The sequence below is a fragment of the Pezoporus flaviventris genome, unplaced genomic scaffold (genome assembly GCF_033815535.1).
Source record: "Pezoporus flaviventris isolate CSIRO_AGI_PZ_B2104156 unplaced genomic scaffold, CSIRO_AGI_Pfla_v1 ptg000041l, whole genome shotgun sequence".
NCBI lineage: Eukaryota > Metazoa > Chordata > Aves > Psittaciformes > Psittacidae > Pezoporus > Pezoporus flaviventris.
The window spans coordinates 6,474,772-6,495,910 of record NW_026892589.1 but is presented as its reverse complement, the minus strand read 5'-3'; the positions used below and the strand labels follow the sequence as shown (position 1 = coordinate 6,495,910).

Sequence of the window (21,139 nt, the reverse complement as noted above, 5' to 3'; positions counted from 1 at the left end):
TAGTTCAGGAAGGCAAGCTGCAAGATTGTTCTCCATGCCTCATTTAGTGCAACAAGAAACAACACTTGCATACCTGGAGAACCAGATCGCAGCAGCACTTATCTTACAATCCAGTCACGAATATCGCCACTGGCTCCTTATCTATGCACGGTACCTAGTTAATGAAGGTGAGATCTGCCATGCTGTGTTACTTCTTTGCAGCTTTGGTAGACTTAAGAAACGCTTTATATGTACGATTGCACTTAATGTTCTCCTTTCAGCACTTGGCTTCTGGACTCAGTGTTTACTTAAAACCAAAACAAGCTGCTGAAGTGCATTTGCTTCCTGCAGTGCTCAATACTCAGGAATCCTATTTTGACACAATGTGAACAGATCATGGTCTGGGGAAACAGTGCCATCTGTGGACTTCAGCAGTAGGAACTGCATTGTAAGAAAAGTCCAGGTGCCTGTCAGACATCATATGTATTATCTGGCAGCAACTACGGATGTTTCGGAGGAACCAGCACATACCCACATGTAACGTTCCTCAGGCAACTGATGATCGCTGCCTGATGTGAAATGGAAGAGCTGCTTGGTTTCTGACACTTTGTACCAGAGCATGTGAAACTGCGGAGAATTTGCTTGTGTTACTTGCACTTTATACTGGTTTCTTACATTCTAAAATTTGAACAGCCTGTACTGGTGAGCTCCACAGGTTAAATTCTGTGAGGAGAGAAACCTGCAAGAAAAGTACTTGTGTCTGTTTTATATTTGAATACATTATATCTCTACGCTATTATATTAAATAAGGTTAACCAACTGACTTTATGCTTCTTGGATTCTAAAGATCTCTGTGTCTCCACTTGCCAGCATTCCAAATTTTGTAGTTCCCATTGGATTAATACAGCCTTATTCCTCATCATGAGTAATCATTTTACATAGAGGGGAGCTAAGTGGTTCATGTTAGGCCACCTAATAGGTGTTGGTAGAATTAAAATTCAAGTCATTGATTCTTGCCTTTTCACCCCTTATTTAACAAAAGAGCTTGATAAACTGCATGTGATTCTCTGGTTGAAATTAAAATGTTCTTCTTGGGTCATACATATACTGAAGAGACAGTTACACTTTTTAAAGTCTTCACTAATTAGGAATCTCTATTGTGTGTGCAGGGTTCATCTTGCGCTGCACTGATGTCACAGCCTTGCATGCGTGTATACATTGGATGTCACTGCACATTCTGCTTTGCCACACATGTATTGCTATCCTAGGTCTGCTAAATTTGAAAATTGTATATCCTATTATTGACCCTTTATTCCTCTGATGATTTCAACATTTAGTGAATTCTAATCCCTTAAAATATTCAATCTGTTATACTTTGGCAAGTTACTCCTGAACTGATGACTTAGTTACTTGCAAGGGAATTCTCCCCTCTGATTTTTGGGTGAATAGAGCTGGCCTGGAAACTGTGTGTGGTTTTATTAAAGGTTTTCTCTTTACCTTTTTTTTTAACTAATCCATATTAATTTAGTGCATTTTATTTTAGTTGTAAGCTCTTTTGCTAAAGGTTGAGATTTCTCTTCTAGTTTAGTAATATTTTAATGTATCAGAAGGACTTTTTATTTTCTTCACTATGGACTCCATTTTTCCAAATTCATGTATTACCATGAAATGCAACCTAACAACTTTCCCCCTTCACTAGTTTTCATCTTGTGGCTTTCCAGCTCATGTGATACCTCTTTTGTATTAGTTCTCTGGCTGTTGAGGTTTTCTAATGTTCTTTGTTTTGCTCTTTTAAAAGCTGGAGGAGGGAGTGAGGTTGAGACCTACTTCAGTTTTTCTCTGTATTGTAGATTATCTTTAGTAGTGGTTTTGTTTTTGAGAACCTAAAATAAAGCCCTTTGGAATTCTAAAATAAATCCTTTATGAATCATCTTATCTTTCCAAAGATTTGCTGTTAGAAGAACAGTACATTCTTTCAGAAATCAATGTTTTTGACTTTATTTTATTCTAGATACTTAAACTCCTTCCTGAATGTTGTCAATTGCATTGTAGAGGGGTTGTATATAGTGAAATGCTTCTGAATGTGATTTTATTTCTGATAATATTCAGGGTTTGAATATCGTTTGCGAGAATTATGCAAGGATTTACTGGGTCCAGTCCATTACTCAGCTGGAAGTCAGTGGGAATCAACAGTTATGGTAAGTCCTGATAACAGTTAAACAAAACAATGAGGAAGAGTTTCCCATGAAAATTACAGGACATGGATAGACAACAGAACTGAAAATATATTATTAAACTTAGTGGCAAAGTAGGAATCACATTATTTTTGCTGTCCTTGGAACCATTTCCTTACTCTGCTCTCATCTCATATGCAGGGCTCCTTGCACTGCGCTTGTATTTATTTCATGTGAAACCATAGACAAATGTTTATTGCCACAGTTTCAGATCTGATGCTGTCTTGAGTTTCAGGCAGATGGAGCAGAGTTGCATGTTCAGGTCTTTGCATTCTTCACACAGCAACTTTGAAATAGTGACAGGACAGTGAAATGTCTTCCCTTCTCAGTAGGGAAGTCTGCAACTTCAGAGGCTGCACCAGCTTCATGAGTGTATAAACGTAAGGACAGTTTTTATTTTAGGATTCATGTAAGCAGGGTAAGAACATAAAATACAGAGCTCTCTCCAGGCAGGAAAAAGGGCACAAATCTTAAACAGCTCTATGCAATATGTTCATGTTATCAAGTAATACATTCTGAGGATGCTTTTGTGGTTTTTGTGCAGGGTTTACGAAAGAGAGAACTATTGAAAGAGCTTCTTCCTGTAATTGGACAGAACCTCCGCTTCCAGAGGCTTTTCACAGAATATCAAGAGCAGCTAGACATCTTGAGAGACAAATAGCATTTACCCAGATTTTCCCTGCGGGGCCTGGTCCACGAGAAACTGCTGAACAGCATTAACCAGAGACAGAAGAGGAGCAAGAGCCCGGTCAGCAGGGACACTCCTGAAGAGGGCAGTGCCGTAAGGGTCCCAGGAGTGACCTGCTTTAGTTTTTAAAGAAGCTCACAAGTGGATTTGTGAAAATGAGTGGATGAGCTAGACCATTTCCCAAGTAAAACCATCGAAGCTGTGGCCTCTGTTTCTATGGAAAGTCGTGGATGTGTACTTCAGGGGGGTCCTTTTGGATCTGGTTCTCATTTTAATATCAAAACTAGCTGAGAACTGTTTGTGGGGTTTCTTGGATGTCCTGTGAAAAGCACAGTACTTCAGAGTACACTGAACAGCATATTTAACCCTGTTTAGGGTTTTTTGCCTGAGGATTTATTGAGGCTCAACACTATATTAAATTAGATGAATGAGCCACGTAAAAAGAAATTTCATAAATATTAAGGTATTATGCAGCCAATAGACTCTTTCCTGTGAATATAATAATAATAATAAGAGGCTGTTCTAACACATGGACTATTTTTGTACTAGAATTTGCTAACTTGTAATATGGAATTTTATTTGGCCGATAATCAGGCTGTCTCTACAAAGTCATCTTGTAGGAAATCTAACTCTAATTACAAAAGCTATGTTTCAAAATAATTCTACCAAATTAACATGTCATCATCTGGTTTTTAATTTTTAAATGTTTGTAAAAGGCATTTTAGGGGGGAGGGAAAGGGATACAGTGGGGTGACTCTTTTTGTAAGTACAGAAATAAATGAACATTGCATTGGTTTAAAAAACAAACAGAACAAATGTAAGTCTTGAATTATTACAAAGGGCACAAGCATCTCCAGAAATGTCAACGCAGGCTGAATCATGTTAATGTGTCTAGAAATAAATAATACTGTCTGGGTGATCTTTCCTCTGGGAGCGTGATCAGACAAGTACTTGTGATCTCCCTGGACAGCTACATTTTCTCTTGGAGCCACATCTCAGCTGGAAGAACAGGAGCTGTGTGGGAGTGCTCATTATCTCAGGCAACACAAAGCAAAATGGGCTTCCCTGACCACTGTCGAAGTGGTCAGCGCAGCAACAAGAAGTGAACTTCGTGCAGTTACGACCATGTTCCTTGTGTGGCATTTTGTGACAGCACAACAGTACCGGTGGCCTGCCAGCAGTTCACTTGTGGGGTGGTTTTGGAATTCCACTGAAACCAAATTAATTAACTTGTTTTCTTTCCCAAAGTACACATGGTGCTGGGAAAGAAGTGAGTGTATATGTTGGTTCTTTCTAAGACCTAACTATTCAGGTACGCCTCAATTTATTGCCTTACTTTGAGATGGTTTTGAGTAAGAAAATGAGTACAGAAATGAGTAAGTGTATTTAAACCCTTGTGAAAGGGCAATTTCTCCCCCAGACTTCTAGCAGAAACACACTATCCTTCACCCTCAGCCAGGACAAGGACTAGCTGTGCTGCTGTGGTCTTTAGCTGAAGGGGACTGAGGTCAGAGAGGCAGTTCTGCAGTTACATGGTTGTCTGCATCCTAGCGGGAGGGATGTGTTCTTTAAGGCAACAAACCCCCACAGTTGGAGGTTTTTGTTGCCTCTGTATTCAACTGCCAGACCTATGGCCACCTGACTACTTTGTACAGCAATGTGATGTACACATCAACTGAAGTGTCTTGAAGAGCAATAAAAACAACTGACTTAGCAGCTGTTCTTCAGTATGGCATCAGTGACTTTTCAACAAGCAGTGGGAGATGTAGCACAGCTTGATTCTGTGTGTGCCGGCTCCGGACTTCTAGCCTGAAGTCTTGATAGTACTGTGACAAGCAGTGGTGGTAGTGCTGTGATTCATATGCTGTTGCCAAGTAGGCTACAATCATGGCAGTAGGCATTGTGTTCCTCATAGAGTGGAATGGAACCCACTGAAGTGATCAAAACGATATACATACCGCATTCTGGGGAAAGGGTGGGTCTGGTCCAAAGCTTGGTACTGTTGGCAGGAGCCTGGCTATTGGATTCCATGGATTTTGACTCTCGATGGTTGACAATGTGCAGGCAGCTCCCAGCAGATGCTTTAATGAGGAAAGAATAAATGAACATGGATTGTTTCAGAGGCGTTTGATAAGTGAAAGCTAGGAGCCAGGTGCCTGTTTCATCCTTGCAAAAGGCAAGATTTGGATTCTGTCTATCCTTTATTCAGCCTCGTGCTGTTCATGCCAGTCTTGTAATGAACGCTTTGTAATAGGATTTAAAGGGAAAGAAAGTTCCTTGTCATTAAGTCTTCCAAGAGGTGCTGGAATACTTTATGAAGGACTGTCTCCAAGTTTTTCTGCGTGTTTTCTCTTGAGAGGCTCTGTCACTGCCTGACAGGCCAGGAATAAAAAAACATTTAAATTGTTGCACATTTTTCTTAAATTGGGTATTTTAACATTTTCTGCTTACATTCAGCACCTGCTTTTTTTCAGATGAGCTCTATGAACACTCTATTACATTGCCAAAGGAAGCCTGCAGCAAAATCAACGAGGAGCACTTTCAGTGTGGGAGTAGGGGCAGGTTTATTTTATTTATTAATGGTGTGGATGGGGAAATGGGGAAGGCCACGGGGGGGATCAGCCACTCTCACTACTACTCACTCGCCAAAACTCCCACAGGGCTTTCCCGGCGTCCCTCCCTGGCACCGGTGAGGGGGAACCCAACGGGCGCTGCCTGTCCTGGGGCACCGGCTCTCCCTCAGGCCGGCAAACGGCCGCACACGCGTTTACGGGGTGCTGCAGCCTCCTGCCTGGGGCCCCGCTCCCTCAGAGCTCCCGCGCTTCCCGCCCCTTCTGGCCGGCCCGGCCCGGCCCGGAACGTCGCTCACCGCCCGTGTTTCCGCGGCGCGGCCTTTCGCCGCCGCACCGACACCGGAAGGGCGCAGCAGCCGCAGCCGTCCGGGCGCAGAGGGGTCTCTGTGGGGAGTGGGCAGTTGCGTCCGCAGGGGCCCCGCGCTGAGCCGCCGCCATGGGGAAGCGGCAGCACCAGAAGGATAAGATGTGAGTGGGGATGGCCTCGGCAGGGCGGGGGGAAGTCCTGGGGCCTCCGGCGTGGTGCGGGTGTCCGTGACTGACCGCGCTGTCTCGGCAGGTACATCACATGCGCGGAGTACACGCAGTTCTACGGCGGCAAGAAAGCAGGTAAAGGCGAGAGGGAGGTGTGGGGGCTGAGGTGACCTCCTCGAGCAGAGCGCAGCGTCCCGGGGTGCGGCGGGGCTGCCCTGGCCCGGCCTTTGCGCCGCTGGGCACCTGAATTTGTGGAGCTCGTCAGCGGGAAAACCGGCAGCAATTCGCGTTATCGCCCGGATGAGCTGTCCCGGCCTTCACCGAGTTCTATGCCCGCTGCTAGAGCAGAGCTTGAGTGTTAACTATCAAACGCAAGCCGGGTGCTGCCAGTCTGACAGAGCTCTGCTCTGATGTGTTGCTATTTGTGTAACTTTACTTGAGAAGTGGCCTTGCGCTCTGCAGGAGAAATCTGGTTTTAGTTACAGTTTTGTAAGGTTTATAGAATCATAGAATGGTTTGGGTTGGAAGGAGCCTTAAAGCGCACCCATTGCCAACCCCCTTCCACAGGCAGGGACACCTTCCACTAGACCAGGTTGCTCAAAGCTCTGTCCAAGTATTATTAATAATGTAAATTTAGTGTATCTGTCCTTGTTATCAGCGAATTGCTACCATACATGTAGCAAAATGTAAATTTCAAGTGTTTATTTTTTACTTTAGAATCACAGTATCAGAGAATGGTTTGGGTTGGAAAGGACCTTAAGATCATCCAGTTCCAACCCCTTGCCATGGGCAGGGACACTTCACACAAGACCATGTTGCCCAAAGCTCTGTCCAGCCTGGCCTTGAACACTGCCAGGGATGGAGCATTTACTATATATTTATTACAATTCTGTTGTGTTGTTTTGTTTTTGTGGTTTTTTTCTCATCAACAGACCTTCCACGAACTAATTTTAGACGTTTGTCATTTGATCACTGCAGGTAAGACAACAAATATACATTACCATTATTAAATGATACTTGTATTTATCAGGCTGGTGACATTGAACTATCACTGAAGACGTGTTCTTCTGAGGTAGTTACTTTCATTGGCTTGTGCTTGCTATGATAGTAATACAGCAAGAAAAAATTTGGTAAGAGCTAAACCAGTGTCTGTACTTTCCATGATTGGTGTCTGCAGAGATTGGAGCTGATGGCTAAAGAATACGGAAGTGATAAAATAATTCAGAACAATTATTAGGTACATTTCAGTCTTTCAAATTTGTGTAACTGTAGCTTGAGTCTCCCTCTCATTTCTCAGAATATGCTCTGTTAGTCGCTTGTCTTTCTGAAGCAGTGATTAGGTAGATTGAAGCAATATTTATGTTAATTTTTTGTGTTTAGAGTTTACTGCTTTAAGTGCTGGAGTGAAAGAGGGAAGTTAGTAGAGGTGGGTTTGAAATCCTCTTGTAAATTGAATAGTTCATCTGCAAACTACTGCTGCTTGGGTAAAAGCTGGCTGCTTTATGGAAGCATCCTTAACAGAGAGTACTGAATATGAACGCTAGTTACTCCCTGGTCCTTTTCAGTGCAAAGACAGCGAGTGTTTCTGCTTGAGCCATCTTTTTTTGCTGGTGGGGCCCAATGTGTCAGCTGGGGAGTATTGCAGCGTCCCGTGGCTCTATGGCTGTGAATGCTGGCTGCTCCACATTACTAAACTGCACCAGTTCCCTTCATGGGTTTGTTGTTAACATGATTTATGTAGAATCAGGTACTGGGTATTGGCAGTCACTCAGTATTTTTATTAGGGTAGGCCTTACTTAAATGTGCAAGTGAATCAGCAAAATGTAGTTTGCTTCTGTCATGATGTCCAGCTGGTTTTGCTAAAAAGAATGTGTACTTTTCTTTCCTAGTTTGTCTCTTCAGCCATTTGAATACCCTGTTTGCACACCAGATGGGACAGTCTTTGACATACTGTAAGTTACTGTCTGTACTTAGCTTTATTTTTGTGTTGCTGAGGTGGTTACAGCTATGCGGTCGTCATTTGGTTTTAGCAAGTTGGCAAAAGTAATCATGCCTATCAACAGAGTTTTCTGCTTGTGCTTGTCACTTAGTATTTTATCCCTTCTCTTTTCAGGAGCATTGTTCCTTGGATAAAGAAGTACGGAACCAATCCAATCACAGGAGAAGTAAGTAACAATGGGTGTATTCACATGATGTCTTTGCTTTCCTTGTGCTCTGTTTCCTGTTTAACATGTCCCTTATGCTCTGTTTCCTATTTAACATGTGGAAGAAACAAAATGCCTTAACGAAAGCAAAAGAAGTTGAACAGGAGTGCTGTTTTGAATCATGGTATCTGTGAGATCGACTTTGCAGAAGTTAATGTAGAGATTTACTAGGGACCTCTTTTTAGCTGGGGAAAGAAAGGGCTTCTGGATTTGCAACCTGATAGCCTCTCCCTGTCATCCTGCTAATGATCTTTGTAGTAGAAAATAATCAGATCATGTGTGTGGAAGAAGGAGGTTTGTAAATAGTATACTATGTGCAGTTCATTTATATAAACTCCCAGAGTATCTTGCCTTTCTTATGGCTGTGGCATAGGTAAAATCTGTATAGATGGAAATAGCTTTCATGTTACTACTAGCGATGCCCAGTCAGCCCAGCTGATCACTGATGGAAAAGACTTTGTCCTGCTGCCTCATATAAGCACTGTTCTAGTCTGTACAGGGCAAGGGGCTGGCAAGCTCACTCCTCCATCTTGGACTAAACTTGCAGTGATGTTTTCTAAACAGAAGAATATTTGACTTCATGCAGATTAAGGAGATTAATAGATGATATTATGAATGGTCAGATTAAGCTACAAAATCTTTTGAATTATGTTGACAGTATGTTTCAGAAAGCCTCTGACCTGCCTCTGTTGTGATAGTTCACTGTGAGACTGGGATTTCATAATATGGTCAGCACCCTAGTGGTTTTTCTCCCTTCTTTTTCTGCATAAATGGTAGTTTTGAAGGGGTACTTTTCTGTAGTAACGTGAAACTATAAAGCACCAGATAAATATGAAGTACTGGAAATATTTCCTTGTTGGAATTAATTTTTTTCTACTGTGTTAAAAGATTGAGTGCATTGTTTGTGAGGGCATAGAGGGAAATTTTAAACGGAAATTGTTGCTTGAGCTACTGAAACTTGCCTTTTCCTTTATTAAGTGCAGTTACTTTCCCGAGCAGTAGGTGGCAGCCATTGCACAGGGTTGTTGGTTTGTTTGCAGACAGCTTTGTGGAATGAGATTACCTCTGAAACATCTTGTGTTTGATTAAAGATTTTCCCAGCAGACAGATTCGAGGAGAAGCTAAATACAGATGCAGCGTTCCAAACTCTAAACGTGAACAGGCTGTCTGAGACTCGGTCTCTTCAGTTACAGCAAGCTGCAGGTGTGTTTATGTGATAGAGAGATGATTGAAGGTCTTTCTTCACACATGAAGAGGCCAGTGTGTTGTTGAGAAGGAATGGATTTACAGCTGTTTGTTTGTTTTCACCAGCTTCTAACCACCTTTCTGCCTTGTGCATTGGTTGGGAGTTTTGGGATTTTGCCAGATCAGTTTTTTTCACTCGGAGCAGCTCCATGACACCTGTTCTCATTTCAGAATGTGAACCGTGATGTGGTTTAAAATTACTTCGGGTAAATGCTAGGCAAGTGTAATGTGCCTAGTGGTCTTGTGTAATTAGAGAAAGGGAGGTTGTGCATAATATAGTTGGTGAACCAAAAGCACTCAAATGAAGTTGGACTTTGGAATGTTAGTTTACCCAGACTTGTGCTTCTGTAGCTGATCTACAGTGCATCTCCAGCTCCCCTCAACATGAGCCCCCTTTCCTCTGTATTGCTCTGTCTGGGGAGTCCTTTCTTCTCTTTTGTTCAGTGGTGGACTTGAACCCTACAGCTCTCTCCTCCACAGGACAAAGGTGTTCCAGACCACTTGGAAGAAAAACTGTATGCTTGCTATCCAGAGCCCTACTGAATCCATCCCTGTGGAGTTATAAGTTGAAGACTGGGGTTGAATGAAGTGTTGTAATTTAGCCTTTTATTTCCCAGAGGCCTAGCTCTGTTTTTTGAAAGGGGAGGATGGTGTTTAGCAAGAAGGGGATGGAGGTGCTGGTATGAGGCGGGGTAGGTAGCAGAGGAAATCAGAGAGGAGCTTGTGCATCTCTAGGCTGTACTGCCCTCTATTTCATGTGTCATTGTGTGTGTACCTTCTGTTACTTGTACAGCTTGTTCATTTTGGAAACCAGGAAATACTTTCTGTAATGAGTTGGTGACTTGCAGAAACTCAAGATTCTGGGTTTGTTTTAAAAGCAATTGAGCCAGATTAGCTTCAGTGCCATGTTTTGTATGGTGATTTGTGAAGTTACTTTGCACAGATTGCTCATTTGTCATTGGTGATGAGGGTTTGCAGAATTTCCTCCGTATTTTTGCTCTCAAGTTAAAAATGAAATCGTTTGTGGCTTGTGCTTCTGTTGCTACAGTTTGCTACAGGCCAAATGTTTCTGAGAAGTCAGGAGGCTATTTGGAAAGTGGTGTTAATGGTGCACTCTTGGTACTCACTAATCCTGCCTAGCTGTCTTATTTCTGAAGTGGACCCCTCAGTGGAGCATTGGAGAGCCTTGCAATCATAAATATATTTACCTTCACAGTGCTCCCAGGGGGTAGGATTGTGCTAATCTTTCATTAATTGTATGTTTGTGAACTGATCTACATGTGACTTCTCTGATGCTACTGAATCCTAAGCTATTGGACCAGTCTTCCTTTCTAAAGGAAGTGCCAAGATTAGTTATTCTTTGATATGTTTAAAATATTTTTTTTTCCTTTGCTTTCCTTCTCTATACTTCCTCTTCATTCATGCTTTATTTTTTCTTGCTTTTCTGAACATTCTCCTGAGGTGCAGTATGGACATCACTATCCATATCCATTTAGAAGAAACAAATCACCATTGACCTTTGTCTAGAGTTTTCCATGAGCTATTCCAGAAAACAACTTTAAATTAATTACCTTCCCCTCCCCATCCTTTTTAAGAATGCTTTGGGGTGAAAAATACTTCTGTTACTAGACCAGTAATTTTGGAAGAAACACACATCTTTCACAGCTGAACTACAGCCTGTCAGATGGCATTGGCTCACTTACTTTTATTGTCAGCTTTGTCAGGACACTGCTGTAGCTTATGTTTATGCTAAAATTGCATAAAATAAAGAAGAAAGTCATAGTTAGTTCATTCCTTTTTACTAAGAACAGCACTTTGGCTTCTTGGGCTTGCAGATAATTGTAAGCTTGCCAGAATGTTTCATGTAGCAGTGATATGACAGCCCTGACCAGCATGCCCACACAAGTCAGCCAGCTGGACTCTGAAGTACCTGTTTCCAAGCAGTGAGATTGGTCAGAGTGCGTCTGGTTTGTTGAAATCTGAAATATGAACAGATGATAGATCAGCATGCCTTTTGACAGGAATTTCAAGGAAATTGTGCTTTGTTGCATGGATATGTTGTATGTGGGCTGAGCTATTTTTGCATTGTAATGTGTCTGATGTAAATACCTATTTTTCCACTCTGGTTCAGTGACATTCTACTGCATGTGGGCAGGCCAGATTATTGTGGTTGTACTTCAGCCCCATTCAAGGCTCTTGGCCAAATATCTCTCTTCCCCTGTCTCAGAAGTAGCTATGGTCTTTGTCCCCAGTTCCCCCTTTTCTGTGGGAATTCAATTCTTTCAGACAGTTGAAACTCAGTTCATTTCTGGTGTTTGCTTCTAAGGCTTTGGTCCAAAGTCAATTTAGTGACTGTTTCAAGTGCATCTACTTTTAAATTCTCATAGCAGGGTCACCTATGTGAATTCTTTCTGCACTGCTGACAGCAAACTAAAATCCATGTGTCTGCTGATCCTGCATAACCCAGAGAGGCAATCCCCCCGATAAGGGCCACGTGCAGCTAAGCAGTAGTTGCGTATGTATAGCTTGAAGGGCAAACAGGATTCAGTTGAGTTAATTTAGTTTGGGCTTGATGTATGCCCAAGAGTCAGGTTAGGAGACCTGAAGATGCTGTGTGGTGGATGTATGAGACTAGGAGTCACGTTCCTGGACTGAAAGAGGCAGTGCACAATTGGTGTCATGCCCTGTCTCGTACAAGGTTAAGATCCAGAACTACAGGCCAGAGAGAGTTTCTTATTAAGTGTCATAAGGCACTGACATGGAAAATGAGGACTGACTTTGGAATCAGAAGGCTGAAAATTTCTGACTTTTCCCAGCAGAACATCTGCCCTCTTAGAAGAGACAGCTGTAGCCACAGTCTTGCTTTGTAACAAGACAGACATTTGCTATTGTTCTCCCATACTCTTAAATAAAAATGACTTGGGGTGAGATTATGACTAATATGATCAACTAATTGTGGCAGTACAGGTGCCTCATGCAGTAAGCCTGTCTGATCCATGCTTTGGAAGCACCCAGAGATGCACATCTTGTACCTGCAATGCCTGGCAGCAGTGACAGAGCCTTAGTAGACACCTCCTCCCTCCAGCTTTGCTCACATAGCAATGTGAGCAGTGCCCTTTTATTTGAATCATTTGTTTGAAATAAGATTTACCAAGGTGCTTCTTGCCTGAATGATTACAGGCACTTCCAGAACCAACAATTTCTTACCCTCAAAAGAAAAAACATGCAACCAAGTCTTGTGTTTTCAAAACTTTGGAAAGTAATTCTCAAATACATTCCTTAACTATATTTATTAGCTAATTCCTCTTCCAGATGCTGGTGGCTGTTATTCCTTCATTTTATTGTGAAATCATAGTTTCTTTTCAGTTTGATTAACTAGTTTTCAGCCAGTCTCATAGAAAACAGTTGCTGGTCTTGTGGTGAGAGACCCTTGCTATCCAGGTTAATGGAGAGGATATGGAGAAGGTTACTTTTTTACCACTGGATTTATTAATCCCACTTTAAAAATGAGCAAACAATTTTACAGCACTTACGTTTACATGCACTAAAAAAGCCTTTGGCTGTCTAAATAAGGGAAATCCTGCCTGAAAAGGATGCAGAAATTGGAGCAAAGGTGAAACTTCCTTAAACATAAAAGTGTTTTTACTCTGCATGTATTTTGAAAGCACAGATACAGAAACAGAAAGCACTGATAAATGGTTCTTCACTCAAAAAGTGAACATAATGGGAAAGAGGGCTTAGGTATTTTTCTTCTTCTTTTGCAATATTCTGAATAAAGAAACTACAGCATGTCAGAAGTATGGAAAAATTACTGTAGGAACAGGTGTTAAAGTACAGGTTAGGTTCCAGCCAAGGATTTATAGCTCACTACAAATTGCTCTCCACCTCTATCAAATAATTGTCATAAGGCCCATAAGTTTCATGAATAGATTCCTGTAAGTGGGTTGCATGAGCTTCACACTCTGCTGAGTCAGAGGTGCCAAGATGAAAATCACAAACAAAACTCATCCAGTGCTGACTTGAGTGGAACAGGTCTCTGGCCTGAACAGGGAAGAGGACAGGTTTAAGTTTCATGTGGCCAGTATTAGCTAAATCAGAAGTAACTACGGGTTTTAACTCAGTTCATATGGTCTGTGAGATAATTTACTGCAGATTGCTCCTTTAATCGTGTTATTCCAGGTGTGTTTCTAGATAATGAGCAACAAATAATGGATGTCATCAGACAGGGATCTGTGGTTTGAAGGTGACTTCTTTCATGCAGTAGCTGCTGTTGGAATACATCGTAAGGAAAATGTAATAGCTGTAGATAATGTTCAATGTGAAGCATTTTCAGAGTGCTTGTCTGGACCTTTTTGCAACATGATGGTAATGTTACCTTAGGATTTTGATGGTCTTCTAAAGATGTCATGCTGTGGCAGGAGTCAAGTTTTCCTTGTAACTTGAGTTTCCTTCACTCTTGCTGTTTCCAAAGAGATTGTTCTGACTCTGAGCATTTTCATTCATTGTCTAGATACGCAATGCCTTATGTTATGTATGTTGAGAGGAAAATGCTGTGCTTCCCTCCATAGGTAGGCTGTCTCCACATCAGTTTTCCACACCTAGATTGATGGGATTATCTAATCAAGAACAAAATAGTTTGACCAACTGAGATATGTAGGAAAATTCAGGAGTGAGGCATATCCCTCTTTCATTGTTTTTTTTACCTCAGCATCAGAATACAGTACCTGAAATCCAGGCAGTGTGCTACATTGTCGACTGGAGAAATGGGTGATAATTTAGATGGATCTGTAACTTCAGGTCTCATTTGGTTGTAGCATTAACTGATGTATAAATGAGAATTTTAATTCTTCTCTAGAGAAGGCTTTTCACAAACGTGTCAGAGGTTGGCACATCTTCAGCTTTGAAATTCAAAGTATATTTCCTAATTTGTCTGATGCAACTCAAGTCAACCCTTTGGATATTGCATAGTTTTAAATGTCAATTGCTCCCCTTTTTTCTGTTTTGTTAAACTTACCATATTTTTTTTCTTGTGCATTTGAAGTGAAGGGAGGTTATTTCTTGTTTATTTGTAAAGAGACGTTTAAGTGGGGGGTGGAAATACAGTTTTGTTCTGGGTGAGTAATAGCTTATTACAGAGCAGAGAACAAAGCTTACAGAAATAAAACCAAGGGAAGCTTTGTTGTTGAAAAATGATTCAGACAAATCCAGCTTAGTTGGTTTTCGTGTGTTGCAAAAAGCAGGGTGCAATGATCAGGAACAGAAAACTGAAAGACTCACTGAGGTGTTCAGCTGTCTCGCAGTCTGCTCTGCATACTGCGTGCTCTGTCTTGAACCAGTGTTTGCTTCCTTCCTGCTATGACTGCCGAGAGGTTCTTCCGATGATTTTCATCTGATAGATATCTTCTGTAAATTTTGGGTTTGACCAGCTTAGTCTCGTTTGTGTTTGTGCCAGAATTGTGCTTGTATCTGCTAGTGTTTACAGCTGTGTGTTTGGTACAGAGGAGTTTAATGCTTTCTTGACGTTTTCTTGCTGAGACTTGTATTTTCCTGTCAGATGTTCTTCTTGCCTTTAAGTTCTCTATACCCTAAATGGTCACAGTTGTCCTTCTCCACATCTGTTTAATTTTAATTTGTCTTGTTTGAACAGAGTCAATCATATGTAGTAAATGCTGGTTGAGTTCCTGGTACAGTGATGGGAATATTTTCTAATCTCTTCCTGACAGACTTTGGTATACTTTAATATACTGCACATGATAATGTGAGACAGAAAACAGTTTCAGTGTCTGTGTTGAGACATGAAGGCTGCTTTCAGAATATAGTAATTTGTTGCATTTTCTCTTGATAGCTTGGGTCTTTTCAGAAGTAGGTACTTATAAAGAAGAATTAGCCAGGATGAACAGTGGTTCTTCCTTTTCTCTTTTTCTTTGTTTCCAGTTGAAGGTTGCTGCCTGTGTTCCTGTGGCATGTAGCAGTCTTTCAGGCATGGGTGCTTACAGCCATCATTATTAAGCATCTCTCTCCAGGTGCATTTTTGTCTGGGGGCAGCTGCTGAAATGTCTAGAATCCACTTTGAACGAGATGAACTTTTCAATATGCAGCAACTGAACCATGTTGTCTTACCTCATTTGCCTCAGAAATTACTAGACATTTAGTCAACAGTCTAAATGAGTTAATATTTGACTAGTGACCATAAATTTTCAAGGCCCCTGGATAGAAACATGTGAGGACATGATTCATGCCCAAAGGAATGACCAGAAAGTTGTGTGTCATAACTGGAAAGAGTCATAAAACAGAAAGGTTCATGGGGATGGAGGTCCTGGTGAGGCTAATGACTTGGAAGATGACTTCTTTTTTTGTTGGGTTTTCTGAAACTTTCCCACTCTCCTTTGTTACTGATGAACAGATGGATAGACTCCCAAAGTTGTATCTGTATGTTTTACAGTAGTACACTCAGGACCACTAGGAGTTAGCCTTTATCTGTGCTAAAAGGGGGATTTGTTTTTCAGTTCCCTCTATTTTTGGGAAGCAGAGTGAGGACGAGATTTGCTTCTACTTACTGTTCAGGTGCTTTAGCAAAAGGAGATGTTTAAAGCCCTCCAGTGTCATGAGTCACTGGCCAAGCTGCTGTGCCTGCTTTGAACCTTGATGACAGGGGTTGTCTTGGTGATGGGCAATGTTTTATCCAGTAAGGCCGCTCTGGACGCAAGCAGATAAATATGTCTAGCATTATTCCTAATGAGTTATTTCCCTTACAGCAAGAAAGTATTTACATCTAGGTTTTACAGACCGAACAGATGGTCTCTTTTTTTTCCTTTTCTGTGTTTTGGTGGAAGTGTGCACATTGGATGAGGTTTTGTGATTGTGACACTTAAAAAACTAGCAGCTGTGAAATGCTCTAACCTTAAATGAGATCCAGCATGAGGTTTCCCACTGATCCTTACTTGCCTGTTTTTCACTAGAATTGGAGACCAGCTTTTTGATGCTTCTACAAAGCTTTATTTTCCATGAATAATATTGTATTTGGCTGTGGGTCTCTGGATTGATAGACTTCTGACTGCATTAAGGCTGCAGGTTTAATCTTGCACATGAAACTACACATCTTTTTTCTCATGGTAATTTCTGTTAATTTGCTCTTTGATAGAGCAACATTATTGCTAGTATCTGTGAGCCATGTGTGTTATCAAGCATATCTTTATGATTCTCTGGACAAGGCTTTGGTGACCATATGGTGTCAGTTTAATTAAAATTTAAATATGGAAATACAGTGGTCTGGAAGTGGGTAATGAAGGATCTTTTGTGTCCGTTTCCATACCAGTTCAGTAATAGATGAAAGCTGCAGCTGAACAGCAGCTTCATCCAAGAATGTGAATTGAGGACATCATTTTAGCATTTGGTAGGCAGTTGTCCACTTGAGAAATATCTGGCATTTTTTGCTGTTGAACTGAATGTAGAAATGATACCTTGAATCATGAGGTTATTTTGGCCTCATGGATGCTGACCCCAGGTTTTTCATCAAGTATTAAACATGAGGCTGGCTTATTTTGTTAAAACCCCACTGCTGTTTCCAGTCACATTCGCATAATGTGTGGGCTTGCTGAGGATTTCCAGTGCCTTTTATCATCATTAAATCCATTTACAAAATCTGGAATAAGTAACGTTATACATGGAGTTATTCTAATACTATTCATTCAGCTCTTATCCCCATATTTCTTGAAGGCTTTATAGCAGAGAAAATTGTCAGAGGGCTTCTTAAAACATTAAGTTGTGCAAGGAGTAACAGGTTTCACTTTTAAAGGAGCCAAAGAATTTAATACAAAATTAGTTTGCTGCTCTTAAGTTAAATTTAGTACTTGGTAAGCAACATTGTGTTTTAATATTAATATTTGGTTTGGATTTCTTTTCTATTTGAAGTAACTCTGTGTTGCTTGTTCTGGTGAGTGAGAACCTACCAAATGGCCAAGCCAGCACTGGATGATTTGGTCCTCGTGTTGTCAGCCAGTTCAGAGATGGCACATTATTTTTCCCTCATGATAGCTTCGCTGGGTTATTGTGTGTTTCTGCCAGAGGCCATTCAGGACGGTGTCTGATCCCCAAGTGTTGAACATGTTAACACTGACTCAATTACAGTCGATAGAGTGGGAAAGTCTGCATTTACTAAATACAACTCTTGCCACACGTTACCAGCTCTACCCATGTGCGGACAGAATCAAATGAGCCCCTTTTTGATTGCTTTTCAGGCTGCTGCATATCCAACAGGGTCAGAGCTTCATTAACAAGAAGAATGTGCAGCCACAGACCAAAGAAATTCAAAGAGTGTAACTAATTGATGTGTGGGGATTGTAGGTCATATCTTCATGAGGCACACAGTGATGATGCAGAATGATTTAATTCGGAACAACCGGCATGCTTCACCCACGAGCTGCCACAGTGCCCCACTAACCTACACGCTGCAGTAACCTCTACTTTGGGTATCAATACAGGATGCTGCCCTTTGGGATCCTGCAGGAGCTGTCAGCTGACAGATGAGAGCACAAGGCTGTGGGGCTTCGTGCTGCTGCGAGAAAGTAGGTCATGGCCAAAAGTAGCCTTGGCTGCCTTTGTGGAAGTGTGCCTGTGAGAGAGGAGTCAGCTGAGAAAAGAGCTTGCATGGGTTTTGCGTTTGTTTTTTTAGCCCTTCCTTGCTGTGGAGCAGCTGGCACTACGTGCTGTGAAATGCGTCTGCTTTCCAGTATTCTTGCATAAAATATTTTTAGAAGTGAATATGCAGCTCTTATTTTTGCTTAAGGGAAGTGGCAGATGCTTGTGGCCTTTCGATTTCGTTAAGAATTTAGAATTTTAATTAGAGCAAATGTTTTTAATAAACATCTTTTTTGCCCTTGCTTTCTTCACAGGAGATTGCCTTAAACTGGATGGTAGGTGTGTGTTGGGGAAACACAGGTTGGAAATGGTTTTTGAACTTGAGCTGTGTATGCAGTATTTGAGCTCTCATGCTTTATTAATAATAGGACAGACATGAAAACAACTACTTCAACTCATCTTAGGACTCATTTGCTCCTGCTGTCTCCTCCTGTGAAGACCAGTGCCTTTTTGTGGCATAATGGTCATTTCCATGGCAACAAACTGTGTGATGGTGCTGGAAAGCTTTGACTTTTAACGGAGAATAAATAAAAGCAGATTCACCCACACACAAAATAACCCTATTTTCATGTGAAATTAATAACTTGAGAGGGGAAAAAAAAGATAGAGGTTTTCTATATCATATTCTTTCATAGTTTCCTGTGTAATCTGTATGTCTTTTAAAACTGGACCTATTGGAAGTCGCAGCATGCAGGTTGGACTTCCTTCTTTGTCACTGCTCCATGTGCAGTTGCCTGACCACGCATCCTGGTCTCAGGCACAGCTGCCTTTGTAGGCCATAGCAATCCTCTGTAGCAGATCATCACCTGGTTTTGCTGTTCTGGTTCTCCAAAGATTTCCCTTGACAAAACACTAAGTCCCCCTTTTGTCTTGCTGTGCATCAAGACTTGTCAATCAATTTCTCAAAATATTCTTGAGGTGTTGCCCTAATTATGTTTCCCCTGATATTTTCTTATATACAACTTGTTCTGTTTCCATCTCTTTTCATAAATACATTGCGCAAACAACTTCCTTTCTCAGTAGTTGGAAATTCCATCATGATTTGGTATGGGAGTGCTTGGGCACAAAGCTGTTGCCAGCTGAGCCAAAATGCAGAGCTGCTCCAAAGGGCATGAACTGAGACACCAAAGTCACTTCTTGTATACAGACTTGATAGGAGGCCAGTCTGCGGCAATAAAAGTTTATGATGCTCATATACAGCACTTCTTTAAGGATGAAAACTCTACTGAAGACTCCAAGCTCTGTGTGTATTTCAACTCCTATATGAAAATCACTATTTCTTTATTTACTGTTGATACATAAGACTGTATAAATGCTGGTCTTATTTTGGAGCAGATGCCAGCACAAGCAGCTGATGCACCAGGAGTAACTGATGCTGAAAACTAACCTTCTTCCATATTATGGAAAGATGTGACCTGAAACACCATACCATTTCCCTGGGTACAGAGTGCGAGTCTGAGGACTTGGCAGCACTTCTAACAGTACGTCATATGTTGACAGATGAAAGAATGTACTACAGCTTTTGCTGTCTTTAAAGTCTGTACAGCAGTTTAGTCTGTCTTTTCCACTAAATTTCTGTCAAGGTATAAATCTGAATCTTCGATCATGCTAAACCATTTCTTAGGGAACTGCTTCCATTTTTGTTTAAAGATGATTGCTTACATGTTTTGGGGATAAGTCAAGTCTGCCAGGAAGATAATTTAAAGGCCTTCCTTCAAATTATCAATGTTGCCAGTGGTTTTATTTCTAAAGAAGCTTTTTCTGGAACAGAATTTTTGGGCTGTTGCACAACATGCGCACAGATGGAAGCTGCTTTGTGTTAATAGTTGTTTAGGTTGAATAGATCTGTCCAGAATCATATGTTCATTTTGGCAACTCTGCTGTTTCTCTACTACTACCATGACAATTTTGTTCCTTTAGGAAGATAAATAAATGAATAAAGCTCTGCGTTCACATAAGTCATTGCTGAAGCTGCTGTTGCATTTGCTGTCTTTGTACCCCAGCAGTGTGCAGATGTTGGGGTTTGGGGATTGCTTTTTGAGAATCCACTAAAGGAAAAACAGCAGCCCTGATCTTCCATCGCCTAATTAAATATAACCTAAACTGGCCTCTTTTTTTCCCTTCCCATCTTATTCCTATTAGCCCTCATTGCTGCTCCTGCTAATAAATTAGAGAGATGGTTACCTCTGTGGCCACGAATGAGCCTGCCAGATGGCTGAAAACAGTTTGAGAACTGTGTTCCTGTAAATGACTGTGTCCAGCTGTCATAACCTGTACTCTCTGATCCAAGAGTATGAGTTTTGATTAGGCAGAAAGAGCCCACTGACTTAGTTTCACATGATTTTGTTATCACTTTTTGTCGTAATGATTGAACTGGCAGTGTCGGCACCGTGGCTGCCAGATCTCCGCTCATAGCTGTTTATAAAGAGCTGTCTGGGTTATAAAAACCTCCCTGATCTGTTCAGGTGAATGTTTTGAGAAAAGAACCAGTTGTTTCTTTTAAAAGGCCTGTGCTGTGTGTGTTTTTAACAATCAATTTGGCAGTGAAACTGTCCCTGACAGCTGATACAGTCAAAGCATTTGTTGGGGTTTCTTTATGTATCTGAGATCCTGACTCAGCCTTGTGGCTTTCTGGGCTGGATTTTGTCTCTGGGTGCCCCAGTCAAGTGCTATCTGACCATCCTGGTGGGCTGTGCTGGCGGGGTGACATGGTACGCCCTGTCATGCCAGCGAGGTGCCAAAATCCCACACTTACCCTATGAAAGGACTGGCATACGTGGGCTTCCCTGTCATGTTACTGAAGGCTAACCATTGTTTTGGGTGTGCTTGCAGCTTTAATGTCTTGGGGAAGGCTTTGGGGAGGGAACAGCTTGATCATCCAAAAGTGTCTGCCAGCCTGATAGCTCTTCCCTCCCTGTGTCAGCCCTTCCAGCGTTAGGGCACCAGGAGGATGCCATAGACATTCTGAGAAAGCCTGAGAGAGCAGGAGTTAGCTTAGTTTGCAGCATTCTCTCTGGAGTAGGAGAACATTACCCCAACCTCAGCTGCCATCTCAGTTCCTTCTTCTGTGGAATTGCTACCTGGGGATTAAGTGGCCAAAGACCC

General features: G+C 41.6%; 2 protein-coding genes across 4 annotated transcripts in view; both read left to right on the top strand.

Annotated features, from left to right (window-relative positions):
• The window catches only part of LOC133275562 (protein HIRA), a 36,904-nt gene extending 33,073 nt beyond the window's left edge, over positions 1-3,831 (top strand). For both annotated transcript variants that reach the window (XM_061465579.1, XM_061465580.1), the window contains 3 exons: positions 4-167; positions 2,089-2,177; positions 2,758-3,831. In XM_061465579.1, coding sequence (XP_061321563.1) covers positions 4-167; positions 2,089-2,177; positions 2,758-2,874 — 370 coding nt within the window. In that variant the 3' untranslated portion in view covers positions 2,875-3,831. The remainder of the gene's footprint in view (positions 1-3; positions 168-2,088; positions 2,178-2,757) is intronic.
• A 1,994-nt stretch (positions 3,832-5,825) lies between these two features.
• PPIL2 (peptidylprolyl isomerase like 2) overlaps positions 5,826-21,139 on the top strand; it is a 70,731-nt gene continuing 55,417 nt past the window's right edge. Inside the window, exons 1-5 of one of the 2 annotated variants that reach the window (XM_061466061.1) lie at positions 5,826-5,942; positions 6,034-6,083; positions 6,881-6,926; positions 7,838-7,900; positions 8,062-8,113. In XM_061466061.1, coding sequence (XP_061322045.1) covers positions 5,911-5,942; positions 6,034-6,083; positions 6,881-6,926; positions 7,838-7,900; positions 8,062-8,113 — 243 coding nt within the window. In that variant the 5' untranslated portion in view covers positions 5,826-5,910. Of the gene's footprint in view, positions 5,943-6,033; positions 6,084-6,880; positions 6,927-7,837; positions 7,901-8,061; positions 8,114-17,892; positions 17,962-21,139 lie in introns of those variants that run through there. The other variant, XM_061466062.1, reaches the window with a different exon arrangement.